Source organism: Bombyx mandarina, chromosome 02 (genome assembly GCF_030267445.1).
Source record: "Bombyx mandarina strain Sakado chromosome 02, ASM3026744v2".
Classification (NCBI taxonomy): domain Eukaryota; kingdom Metazoa; phylum Arthropoda; class Insecta; order Lepidoptera; family Bombycidae; genus Bombyx; species Bombyx mandarina.
In genome coordinates, this window is record NC_143209.1 from 1271110 (window position 1) to 1283435 (window position 12326).

General features: G+C 42.8%; 1 protein-coding gene across 2 annotated transcripts; it reads right to left on the reverse strand.

Moving 5' to 3' along the window:
• Positions 1 to 1068: 1068 nt before the first annotated feature.
• On the reverse strand, positions 1069 to 12326 carry LOC114252561 (UBX domain-containing protein 4). 2 transcript variants are annotated; one of them, XM_028187087.2, is made up of 11 exons: positions 11914 to 12326; positions 10493 to 10630; positions 9744 to 9869; positions 8667 to 8699; positions 7402 to 7589; positions 6608 to 6724; positions 6140 to 6235; positions 5211 to 5361; positions 4673 to 4797; positions 3289 to 3460; positions 1069 to 2577 (listed from the first exon to the last, which is right to left on the reverse strand). In XM_028187087.2, the coding sequence occupies exons 1-11, from the start codon at positions 11993 to 11995 to the stop codon at positions 2342 to 2344; spliced, it is 1464 nt and encodes a 487-aa protein (XP_028042888.2). In that variant the 5' UTR covers positions 11996 to 12326; the 3' UTR covers positions 1069 to 2341. The 2 variants fall into 2 exon arrangements, with proteins under 2 accessions (XP_028042888.2, XP_028042887.2); XM_028187086.2 differs by having other exon boundaries at positions 4673 to 4800.

Here is a 12326-nt window from a genome sequence, read left to right on the forward strand (position 1 = left end):
TTATAAATACCCACATAAATAGTTTTAAACATTCACGGCTGTCTCTCTATTTACTTTGTAAACACTATTTCAGTTTATATTATTACTGGTGGTAGGACGCCTTGTGGGTCCGCACGGGTAGGCACCACCGCCCTGCCTATTTCTGCCGTGAAGCAGTAGCGCGTTTCGGTTTGAAGGGTGGGGCAGCCGTATTAGTGTAAAAGCTGGGATCTTAAAACTATTAACTCAAGATAGGTGGCAGCATTTACGTTGTAGGTGTCTATGGGCTCCAGTAACCACTTAACACCAGATGGGCTGTGAGCTCGTCCACCCATCTAAGCAATAAAAAAACTTTTAATAGCGCTCGGCAAAAGTTCGACGTGCAACCAATCCTAAACACCAGCCCGTTGAGTTTCCTCCGGATCTCAGCGGGCCCTTCACCAGGCAATCGTTAAGTACGTATTTCATTAGAAAAGTTGGCACCCGCCTGCGGGATTCGAACACCGGTGCATCGCTACATACGAATGCACCGGACGTCTTATCCTTTAGGCCACGACGATTTCCTCCTTCAAACAAGGATTTAGGAGTTTCCAGCAGGAGGCGGCGAATTGTGCCCCTGGCATCGCTGATGTTTATAAGCGACTGTGCCTACTTAGTATCAAGTAAGCCTTGTGCTCATCTACAATGGCAATAAAACACTTTACTGGTGGTAGGACCTCTTGTGAGTCCGCACGGGTAGGTACCACCGCCCCGCCTATTTCTGCCGTGAAGCAGTAATGCGTTTCGGTTTGAAGGGTGGGACATCCGTTGTGACTATACTGAGACCTTAGAATTATATCTCAAGATGTGTGGCGCTTTTACGTTGTGGATGTCTATGGGCTCCAGTAACCACTTAACACCAGGTGGGCTGTGAGCTCGTCCACACATCTCCACCGTACTCAGACGTATGTAGCTAATCATTTATGATAAGTTCGTGATTATTAGCCACAAATGACGTCACACGTGAATTCACGCCGTCTGCTTCACATAGATTCAACTGACTTAAAAAAAAAAACAAGAAATAGTGAATCGAATAAATCAAACAAAAGATTAAACTTTAAGTGTTTTAATAATACATACAACCACAAAGTCGGAATTGCCTCTAGTTAACAGCAGAATTCACAACTTTAATGCTATAAATTTAAGGTTTACATTTATTTTCATTAAAAAAAAAAACTAATCAGGACAACCGATAATATGTTGTTGCTCTCAATTCCACAAAACTACAGCAAAATTACAATTTTTTGATTATTTTATTTATTTAAATATGACTTATTATATTATTAGGTGATAAATATGATTTCTACAATTATTATTAACATCATTATTATGTTTCGCAGAAAAAAAGAAAGAAAGAGAGAAACAAAGATAGAAAGAAAGAAGACATCTTCTCAACATCATTCTCATACCTGCGTGTGAGAGATACAACGAACAGACAGACAATTATTTAGGATAGTGATATAAACCTGGTCTCATCTCCACAACACCATCTTATGATATTAATTACATTGATAACAATAAATGAACAAATATTTCAGCTAAATATACATTTTGATGTCGACTTACGAAGATTCCGATCGCGTCATTGCTTAAAATCGCTTTTGCCTTATTTTTCGTATTTTTGAGGGTAGATTTAAAATTTTGATTATCGCGATTTTTATTTTAAAAAAAAGCCAGAGGGACAGAAAAAGGGATAGCATTCACTAGAATAAGAGCAAGATTGATTTGCCACATTCAAACTTGTATTAGTGGACATCTTTCAGCTGGGCTACAGTCGAGATTTATCTTTGACAGAATATTAATTACAAAACTAATTGAATGTGGGATCAAAATAAGGGCAGGATTGGTCAGAGGTCGGGCTGGGGGGCGGTCCCCCTCACCCCCCCTCCATATCAAAACATCGGGTTCGAAAGCATTGATGTTGTATACTTAAATCTTCATTAACACTCAGATATCAGGGGGGTCGATGACCTGTGAGGGCATGCAGTGAGGAGGGAGACGAACATTAACATAGGGGATAATAAAAAAATAATTAAACAACCATATTAAGTACTAGATATATGAGGTACAAATATTCAATTCAAATTTCAAAGTTATTATGGCTAATGTTACTGAATTTTCACCTTTATTTCAAAGACAAAAGAAGCTGTTTGACGGGCCCACACAGTCTGAGGCTATCGTAGGTCGAAGGTACCGGAATGATCAGCTTTGATGAGTGGAGGGAGCGATGATGCCGTGGAGATCACGAGCTTCAGACAAACTCTAGGATATGTTTGTGCTCGGGGGACCCTTAGTCCTGAGCACCCGTGGGGGGCGTGGTCGGTTACATCTGCTGCGTTGAGTTACCGTTCCAGGTGTTGTTGTCGTCGCTGGCCCCGGTGTCCCCGGGCAGGCGGTGCACGTTCCCCCTCCGGCGCAGGCCGGGGGGCGCCGCGCGGGAGGGAGAGTGGGGGTCGGGGGAGCGCGGCGCCGCCGGGGGGAACAGCCTAGATCTGATCCACTGGTAGACCTGCTGGCTCGGCTCCAGCACGAGGGTCGAGAAAAGGCTCGTGAAGAATGCTGAGCAAACATTTTATTATCTCGACAAGAATTCAACACAGTTAAAAATATATATTGTTAGACTTTTTATTTATTAGTTTATGTATAGTTACACGCTTTATATTAGCTTCACTTGTATGTATGTTTGTATGTTTGTATGTTTGTAACTGACTCCTTTAGACGCGATTTTGACACACTTTAAACGGCCAGATTTCATTCAAACTTTGTAGATTTATCGAGGACCGATGACAATTCAGTATTTAAAAAAAAAATTGAATTTTTTTTATTGAAATTCAACTAAAAATTAAAAATAAATAATAGTTTAAAAAAAAAAACACGCTTTATATAAAGTTCAACTAAAAAATAGGAGATAAAATTTAATAACAGACATATTTGAGTAGAGGAATTATTATTTCAATAATATCTTAAAAAACACCACACGCTTTTTTACAATAAAAAATATATTTTTTTACACTATTTTCAATTAAATTTTATTCTCTATTTTTAGTTGAATTTTATATAAAGCGTTTTTTAGTTTTTTTTTAAACTATTATATTATTTATTTTAATGTCTAGAATGAATCAGGACATGTCTCAACCATCTCTGTCGGTACGTCCATTATCTATATATCTATGTGACGGAATCTTCCAAAGCGCTGTCCACTAAGACGTGGGAGTAGCATGAAAATTTGCTGATGCGTCAAAAACGTTTTAATAATTTGATTGCGCTCACCGAGCAGCGAGGCGAAGGAGGAGGTGAGTGCGGGCGCGGGGGGCGCGGCGCGCACGGGCAGCACCAGCACGGCGCCCGACGGGACCAGCCCCTGCGCCGCCAGGGACTCCGCCCCCGCCGTCAGCTCGCGCCGCGGGAACGCCGTCCACAGCGTGAAGCTGGACGGCTGCAGCTGGGGACCAGACGTAGTCCACCTTAACCCTCATGTTCAGACCACACTGGCCACCGTCTCCAGCCGTGCGAGCGTCAGGAGCACTCATCGTGACGTGCTCTCCTGCCTTTGTGACTGTCCACCGACCCAGTTTGTTGTCCCTACCTATTCTCTGGTAGCATATGAGGCTATTTCCGCTACGCGCGGGTAGGTGAGCTCACGGGCTCAACCTGAGAGAATTTGCTAAAACTAGCCCGGGAGGGATGATGGGAGGGTGATGAGAGAGATGCGCTCCACACTAAACGCTTCAATTTCCCCCCTTTCATGAGTTCTGTCTCATGCGGGGTTCGGATGGTGGTTGTTGAGCGACAGGAGGTTTTAGTTAGTCCGACTCCGACATGCCCCGCCCTCCATCCCCAGTGAAGGGCGGAAGTCCGGCGATTCCCTCCAGACAAAAAAAAAAGAAACACTAGCCGTAGCAAGAGCAGTGCTTCGCAGAATCTGCCACTGAGAAACTCAATGGGCTGATTTATTCTGGGTTAATTTACTCGTTGAATTCTTCGACGAGGACGGTAACCTGAGCTTGAGGGTCCTAAAAGCGCCGAGAGTGAATCCAGGGGATCCGATAAGACATGTTTCGAGCGTCGGCGGTTTGGCGTTGCCCCGTCGCAGTTAAGCCGATAAGTCCGACCGACAATTACCATTCAATCTATCTATATCTATATAAATAAAAATGATGAATTGCTGTTCGTTAGTCACGCTAAAACACGAGAACGGCTGAACCGATTTGGCTAATTTTGGTGTTGAATTATTTATGTGGAAGTCCAGAGAAGGTTTAAAATGTAGATAAATATGAAAATGCTCGGAATTGAATATAAATAACAATTTTGTTTTTCCTTTGATGTGTCCCCCGTCGTACGGATTCCTTTTGTTTGTTTTAAGTTTATTTTATACAAAAGTTTAGGTCTTTTATTTATCGATTGAGGCACTACGAGGTCTGCTGGGTCAGCTAGTTAAAAATAATTTTTAATAGTGTACATGTACATATGTATATATTAGTGTGTTTATCGGTCCCCAAGGACTCCGATCCCCAAGGTCCTCGGTCCCCAAGATCCTCGATCCCCAAGGTCCCCAAAGTCCCCTGTCCCCGGGCCCCGGTCCCCGGTCCCCAAAGTCCCCTGTCCCCAGTCCCCAAGGTCCCCGACCCCCAAGGTCGTCCCCCCAGGGGCTCACCTGTGCGCTGCGGCTGACGTGCGCGCGCAGGTCCTCCACGGTGGCGTCGGCCGCGAACTGCGCCGAGTGCGAGGAGCCGTCGGGCAGCTTGAACTGCACGCGCGCCCCCGCACCGTCCCCCCCTGCTGCTGACAACGGACCAACGTACAGATTGCGGTGCGAAAAATTACAATTTGCGTTATCACTGGTGGTAGGACCTCTTGTGAGTCCGCGCGGGTAGGTACCACCGCCCCGCCTATTTCTGCCGTGAAGCAGTAATGCGTTTCGGTTTGAAGGGTGGGGCAACCGTTGTAACTACATATTTATTGCTTAGATAGATGGATGAGCTCACAGTCCATCTGGTGCTAAAAATGGTTATCGGAGCCCATGGACATCTACAACGTAAATGCCGCTATGGAATGAGCTCCCCTCCACGGTGTTTCCCGAGCGCTATGACATGTCCTTCTTCAAACGAGGCTTGTGGAGCTGTAGGCAGTGGCTTGGCTCTACCCCTGGCATTGCTGAGGTACATGGGCGACAGTAGCTGTTCAAGACTTACTTCCCGGCAGTTGCGCGGGGGGCGCGGGCTTGGGGTCTGGGGGCGCGGGGGCGAGGTCCCGGGCGCGCCTCTCGGCCCGGTCCTGCGCTATCTGCTGCAGGATCCGCTGCCGGGCGAGCTCGTTTTCAAGCTTCTCCCGTTTCCTCTCTTCCTGTAACGAGACGAGACATTGCATCGGGAATACGAATGGCGGTTTTTTTAATACCGCCAAATCCTTCCAAGTGTTTCTATGAGGTACTCTAGAATGTTTTGAGACAAATTCGTCCCCAAGCAAGCGAAAACGATCCAAATTAATATTATAAATGCGCACGTGTGTTTGTTTGTCATTCGTTCACGTCGAAACGAAGTAGCTGACTGACATATATATCTATATATTGATACGCGAAGCAAAAACTTTTGTACCCCTATTTACGAATATTGCGCGGACGGAGGAGTATGAAATTTCACACACTTATATATAGAATGCAGAATGCTATTTTTTTTTTAATTATGCTATAATAATACATTAAATCAATAAAAAAAACATTACACACACTACCATGTATTTGACACACACACATATATATACTCTTTGTTTATTGCCAAACTTTAGTTATTGCTCAAAGTCTGTGGTCAAATAGAGAATAGGTTAGTATTGTTTATCTTCAATATTATTTGTCTATAGTGTAGTCTTGGCGAAATCTGTGATTATAGAAGTACAATAGTCTTTGACAATAAAATCTTAATAATGTTCAAACTTTTAATTTCAATTAATTATAGTCGAATTTCGACTACTGCGGGACCACTAGTTTTGTTAAAATGGCAGCTCGAGGTCAGAAGAAAGAAAAAAAGAACATTTGACTCCCACAAGACATGACGTTTTGTTATCACGTGATGTCCATGGGCTCGTAACCCCTTCACGTCGAGTGGGCCGTAAGCTCATAGCATACTTGTATCTGCTTCAGTTCCTGTTCCGCCTGCCACTTCTTGAGTTCCGTGACCCCTTTGCCGGTGGCGCGTCGTTCTATCTCCCTCTGCTTCTCGAGCTAGAAAGAGATGAAGCATTTCAATTTTAAAAAAAAAATGCGCATTTCCTGCGGCGAATGTTGAGGGGGTTGAGGGTGTGCGGCGCGCTGCCATGAAGCAATCTGATTGTCAAAAGGAACCGGAAGGCTGGTTCTGGTCCAGCATGGTGTTCCGGGACACCAGCGGTACCGTCTAACGGGTCACCGTACCTAGACGACTGACGTTGCACAACCTTCGATTCATCTCGTCCTTTAGTAGGTAGGGCCCTAATCATCCCTTGAGTCCTACGGTCCCTGACATCTACAGACCAGTCCCCAAAGGGCGGGGACCTCGCGTCGGAGATTTGACCCCCAGCCCAAAAAAATCGTATATAAGTGATAGCATAAACTAACCTCCTTCTCTTTCTCCTCTTTTTCTCTGCGTCTAGCTTCTATCAGTAGCTTGGTGCGTTCCAACTTGTCTTCTATTTCGGTCAAGGTCTCCATCCCCGAAGGCTTCTGCTGGTTGGCCTATGGGAATCTCTTATTATTGTATGTGTATTTAACTTGACAATTTGCACACGCATCAAGGACCGATAAATGTGATATGATTGATTTTAGAAATAAATTGTATTCATTATTGGTTCGCTTGGTTATTTAAATGATCTTAAATTTTTACACAAAGACAAAATATTTGGAGCATTGTATATAGGCAGACCACTTTTACCCCTTGCCTATTCACTGGAAGCCTAAATAAATGCCGCCACCCACCTTGAGATATGAGTTCTAAGGTTTCAGTATAGTTACAACGGCTGCCCCACCCTTCAAAACGAAAGCATTACTGCGTCAAGGCAGAAATAGGCAGGGTGGTGGTACCTATCCGTGCGGACTCACAAGAGGTCCTACCACCAGTAAAAATGTCCACTATAACTGATAGACTCAACTTGACGACGTTGCTAACACTGGCTCTAGCAAGAGCAGTGCTTCGCAGAATCTACCACCGGATCGGAAATGCGACTCACTGAGAAGATCCGGCGAGACAGACTTCTATGATTTATATTACTATAATTATTCCCTGTTTATTTGTTTTTTATTGTCATTATATAAATTCGAATGCTTGAATATTATACGTATTTTAATAAAATTATTGTTTGTTTTCTACATTGACGATACACTAGTGGTCTGCGAGGAGAAAGAAGATCACGCACCTCGCTGTCCGTCGGCTCGGGCGATTCGTCCGCCGGTGGGGCGGAGTCGTCCGCTGGGGGGGCGGAGTCCCGGCTGGGCCCCGGCTTGTCGTGCTTAGGCCTGGGCACGCGCACGCATATCTCATCGCCGCAGACTAACTCGTAGTTATCAGACTCCGAATATTCGTCTAATACTTTGATGAAGGCATCTTCGGAGGAACGGAGGGAACTGAATTGACCTCATTGGCATTCATTGAAACTTAAGATAAAGATAAAGAAGCCTTTATCAACAACCTTATTTCATATTTAGGTACATACTATTCATTTTTTCTTTGCATTTGACACCGGTTAAGATTGTTTTGCTTTCGCATAGGCCTCCCCCAAATCCTGCCATAAGTTCCGGTCGTGGCATTTCCTCTTCCACGTGGAGCCTGCAACGGCTTTTATGTCGTCTACCCATGTTTGGAACGGTCGTCCTTTTAATCTTTTCCCCTCTCGATGGTACCATTCAGTTACTAATTTAACCCATTTTTCTGTTTTGCTTCTTATTAAATGACCTATTGGAACTTAATTAATTACTAATATATGTCGTGGAAAACGACTTAAGTAATATTGAGACAATATTTGGTTTTTATTTTTTTTAAACCATAAAACATTGTTTTGATAAATATCACAAAAATGTAGGGTAGACGCCGTAACGCCAGAGTATACATACTATAGTATATAACCATTATATGTATGTATGTATGTATGTGTATGTATTTGTAATTTAATATAAATTTCATTGCACCTACCGCTATTTACTCTGCACTACCTTTGGTTGACTGGTAGAGAATGCTTTAGGCATTAAGTTCACCAATGTAAATATAAATAAATAAATAAAATAAAATGGCGGTACAACGCTAAATTTTACCCCCACTTCATTTACGTAGAAAGTGAAATTATTTTGAAACATTATTTATTGGTGCACCACTTGTATCGATCTAATGATGTTATATAGCCTTCCTCAATAAATAGACTATCTAACACTGAAATAATTTTTCAATTCAGACCAGTAGTTCCTGAGATTAGCGCGTTCAAACAAACAAACAAACTCTTCAGCTTTATAATATCAGTATAGATACACAGAACATCAGAATGCCAAGCTATTTAACTAGTGCTCTGCAAACCAGAGACTCTCCAAACAAGATCTGAGCAGATAGCTCATCGCTTCTGACTATAACCCAGACAATTACTGCCATACCATCTCAACCTCCCCTCTTCTAAAATACTAGTTCATTTAATACCTGAATGATCATTAATCTTCGGATTTTCTTGCCCTGTAAAGGAGAGAGAAAAAAGAATTTAAAACAGTCGTAGGCTTTATACTACGCCAGTATTATAAAGCTTCTAGACATCACAGCAAGAATGCCAACCTTGAGACGTGAGGTCGATCGCATCACATACCCATCTACCACACCCTTCAAACAGGAACGCATGACAGCTTCGCGGCAGAAACAGGGCTATACCTACCCTCTTGCAACACATCCTACCACCAGAATAAGCATACAAATATGTTATATTTGACGGTAGCTACCATACCGCGCAAGATATTTGACAGATTTCTGAATCGGTATAGCGGTAGACAGCGGCTTGGCTTTGCCCCTGGCATTGCTGAAGTCCATGGGCGACGGTAACCACTCACAATCAGGTGGCTGTATGGTTTTTTTTTCCTACCTAAACTGATGGTCTAGAGCAGGGGCTCCCAAACTTATTTTGTCTACTGCCCACTTAGAGAATAAATTCATTTTTATCGCCCCCATTTTTCATCTACTGAAAAACCAGCGAGAGCTCAGTTAAGAGTAAGAGTTCTCTTAAATGACATTACAAATCGCCTCCCAAGCTTCTAGACAATGCCCCCATTCTTTTTCTGGGTCTCTTACCGCCCCCCTTTAAGTCTGCAGCGCCCACAGGGGGGCGTTATCGCCCACTTTGGGAAAGACTGGTCTAGAGAGACCATATCAGCGTCACCGGGCTAAGCCGTATGCTCCTCTGACGCTGACGCTAAACTCGCTGACGATAATATCGACATAAACAGTGATGGATTACGGGTAGGTACCACCACTCTGCCTATTTCTGTCGTAAAGCAGTAATGCGTTTCGGTTTGAAGGGTGGGGCAGACGTTGTAACTATACTGAGACTTTAGAACTCATATCTCAAGGTGGGTAGCGGCATTTACGTTGTAGATGTCCATGGGCTCCGGTATCCACTTAACACCAGGTGACCAGTAGACCACCATGTAGGTAACAAATAAAATAAAAATCTCATTGTTTACTCCTAAATACGCCTTTAAGGATATTTCTATTAATTAGTATGATACTTGCGATGTTCTGCTAGTATCCTATCGATCCTCGCGGACAGATTGTCGGCGTCCACACCAGCGCAGACCACTTCGAGAGGAGTACCATTCCTGCCGATGAAGAATAATGACGGCACCGGTACGATTTGATCTGAATTCGAGTTAAGGATGAATGTGTGAAGATCCAAAGCCTTAAGTCGAGTGAGCACTGGAGTGTGATTGGTGCCATAAATTACCTTGAGATTCAGTAGTGCTGTATAACTCTTCGATTGATTCAAACACCATCCGGCTTTGGAATGAGTTCCCTTCTACAGGGTTATCCGAGTGTTATGACATGTCCTTCTTCAAACATGGCTTTTGGAGAGCACTCTGCCCCTAGCATTGCTGACGTTTAATGTGTTACAGGTAGACGAGCATACAGCCCACCTGATGGTCAGTGTTCACCATCGCCCATGCATAATACCTATGCAAAGTTACACATCATTTGGACTAATAGTTCTCGAGTTTTTTTTTCCACAGGAGAAAATCGCCGGATGTGGGAGAGTGCGGCGCCCTACCTCGGACCGGGTGGGAACCCAGTCGGAGCTATTGAGACGGCGGGACAGGGTTTACGCAGAGCATATTACATCCATCCCGCCGTCCCCCAGACACCGGTTCCCTCGGTCGACGGGATACATACACAGATACAACCTTTTTTATATATATTATGTGTATATCTAAAATTATTGAATTACAATAAACTCTATTGAATATCAATTACAACGAAAAGGATACAAATTTGTGCGAAATGTGTATAGTTGGTTGATCCACTCTTCAGATTGACAGCCAGAAAGTTTGATTCATTTGAGAGTTTCGACCTGACCACAACATCGTTAAGCGTCGATGACATTTCGTCCGACAAGTCATTGTCACCTGTTTAAAAAATAAAAAAGCTATGTAATAGTTAATTGTACTTGATCACCAGTTTCATTGAACTTGTCGAATACAAGAAGAGTTAGAAGGAGAAACTAACCCAGACACAACTGTGTTTCTCACTGGATATTCCCAGTTACTGGTGGTGGGACCTTATGAGTCCGCACGGGTAGGTACCACCACCCTGCTTACTTCTGCTGTGAAGCAGATATGCGTATCGGTTTGAAGGGTGGGGTAGCCATTGTAACTATACTGGAGACCTTATGTCATATCTCAAGGTGGGTAACGCATTTACGTCGTAGATGTCTATAAGCTCCAGTAACCACTTAACACCAGGTGGGCTGTGAGCTCTTCCACCCAACTAAGCAATAAAAAAAAACAATTTGTCTTTAACAAATAAAGACTTGTATGATTTATAATTATTATTTTTTTCTTTGTTTAGTTACACAATCATTAAATGTCTTCACTTTCACAACATATAAGTTTAGGGGCATCCGCTACAAGATGTCGATAGTTTCCATACAAAAAAATATTATAAATATTACTTATATGTTTTTACAGTGTGTATAGAATATATGAGTTTACAGTGTTTCAATTCAGCCTGTTAGAATAGACCTTCAGCTTCTTCCATAGCTTTCTGTCCCTTGTTGCTCTCACACATAAAAGGTCCCAATCCAAAGCCTAAACAGTTCTCCCACACTTTAGACCTAAAGAAATTACCACTAGCCCTTTACTCCTTAGAGATTAACTGGTTTTTTTTTCCCTACCTATAGCCATGTCAGTAGCCTATTCTGATGAGAGAGCTTACTGGGCTCAGTCTGAGAGAATTTAACATTTACTCTAGCAAGGGCGGTGCTTTGCTGGATCTATGACCGGAACAAAGTCGCGACCCAAAGAGAAGATCCAATGAGAAACTCAGTGTTTATACACTAAGCAGTATTACACTGTGCCAGCATCCCAGGTGTGCCAACATCCCAGTTTACTGATAAATCTTTAAAAGCACCTCGTTGATTGGGAATGGCATGTTGTTGTTGTTTATCGTAATCCTAAGAGACCCCGCAGGTACATAAGGCCCTCACAAGTTTTTTCCACTTTATACTGTCTTGCGCTTGCCTTTTAACATCATTCCAGGTCGTGCCGGCAGTTCTCGTCTCGCTTTCGACAGTACATTGCCAAGTGTGTACAAGGCGTCCAGGTCTTCTCCTGCCACACGGTTGCCATTCAAACGCGATTGATCCTGCATAGACTCCGCTGATATATGAATACTGTAAATTATTTCTTACCTTGTATGAAAACCACGAAAATTGTATTCCTCTGTTTCGATAGATTCACGGCCTCCGCGATGCTACCGTTGTACCAACGCATGGTAAACTTTCAATATCACAGAATTCAGTCAAGTTTTTTAATTTGATTAATGTTTTAGAGGACTAATCACAACGATTGATTCAACAAAATAATTCACAGACATGACACAACAGATTTTGACAATTGACGTGTTTGTTTTTTAGTTTTTTTTTCCCATCGTGGCTGTCATTCTTGTCGTTTATAAACAAGATAAAATTTTATTGGGCACAAATCTGCCCCTTTTAAGAATTTTTTGCCATTAGAATTTATTTTCTTGTTTAAAAGTTAATCGCTAAGGCATTAAAGTTTTTTTTCAAGTATTAGTTAGTTATTATGGTACAATTTGAAACTC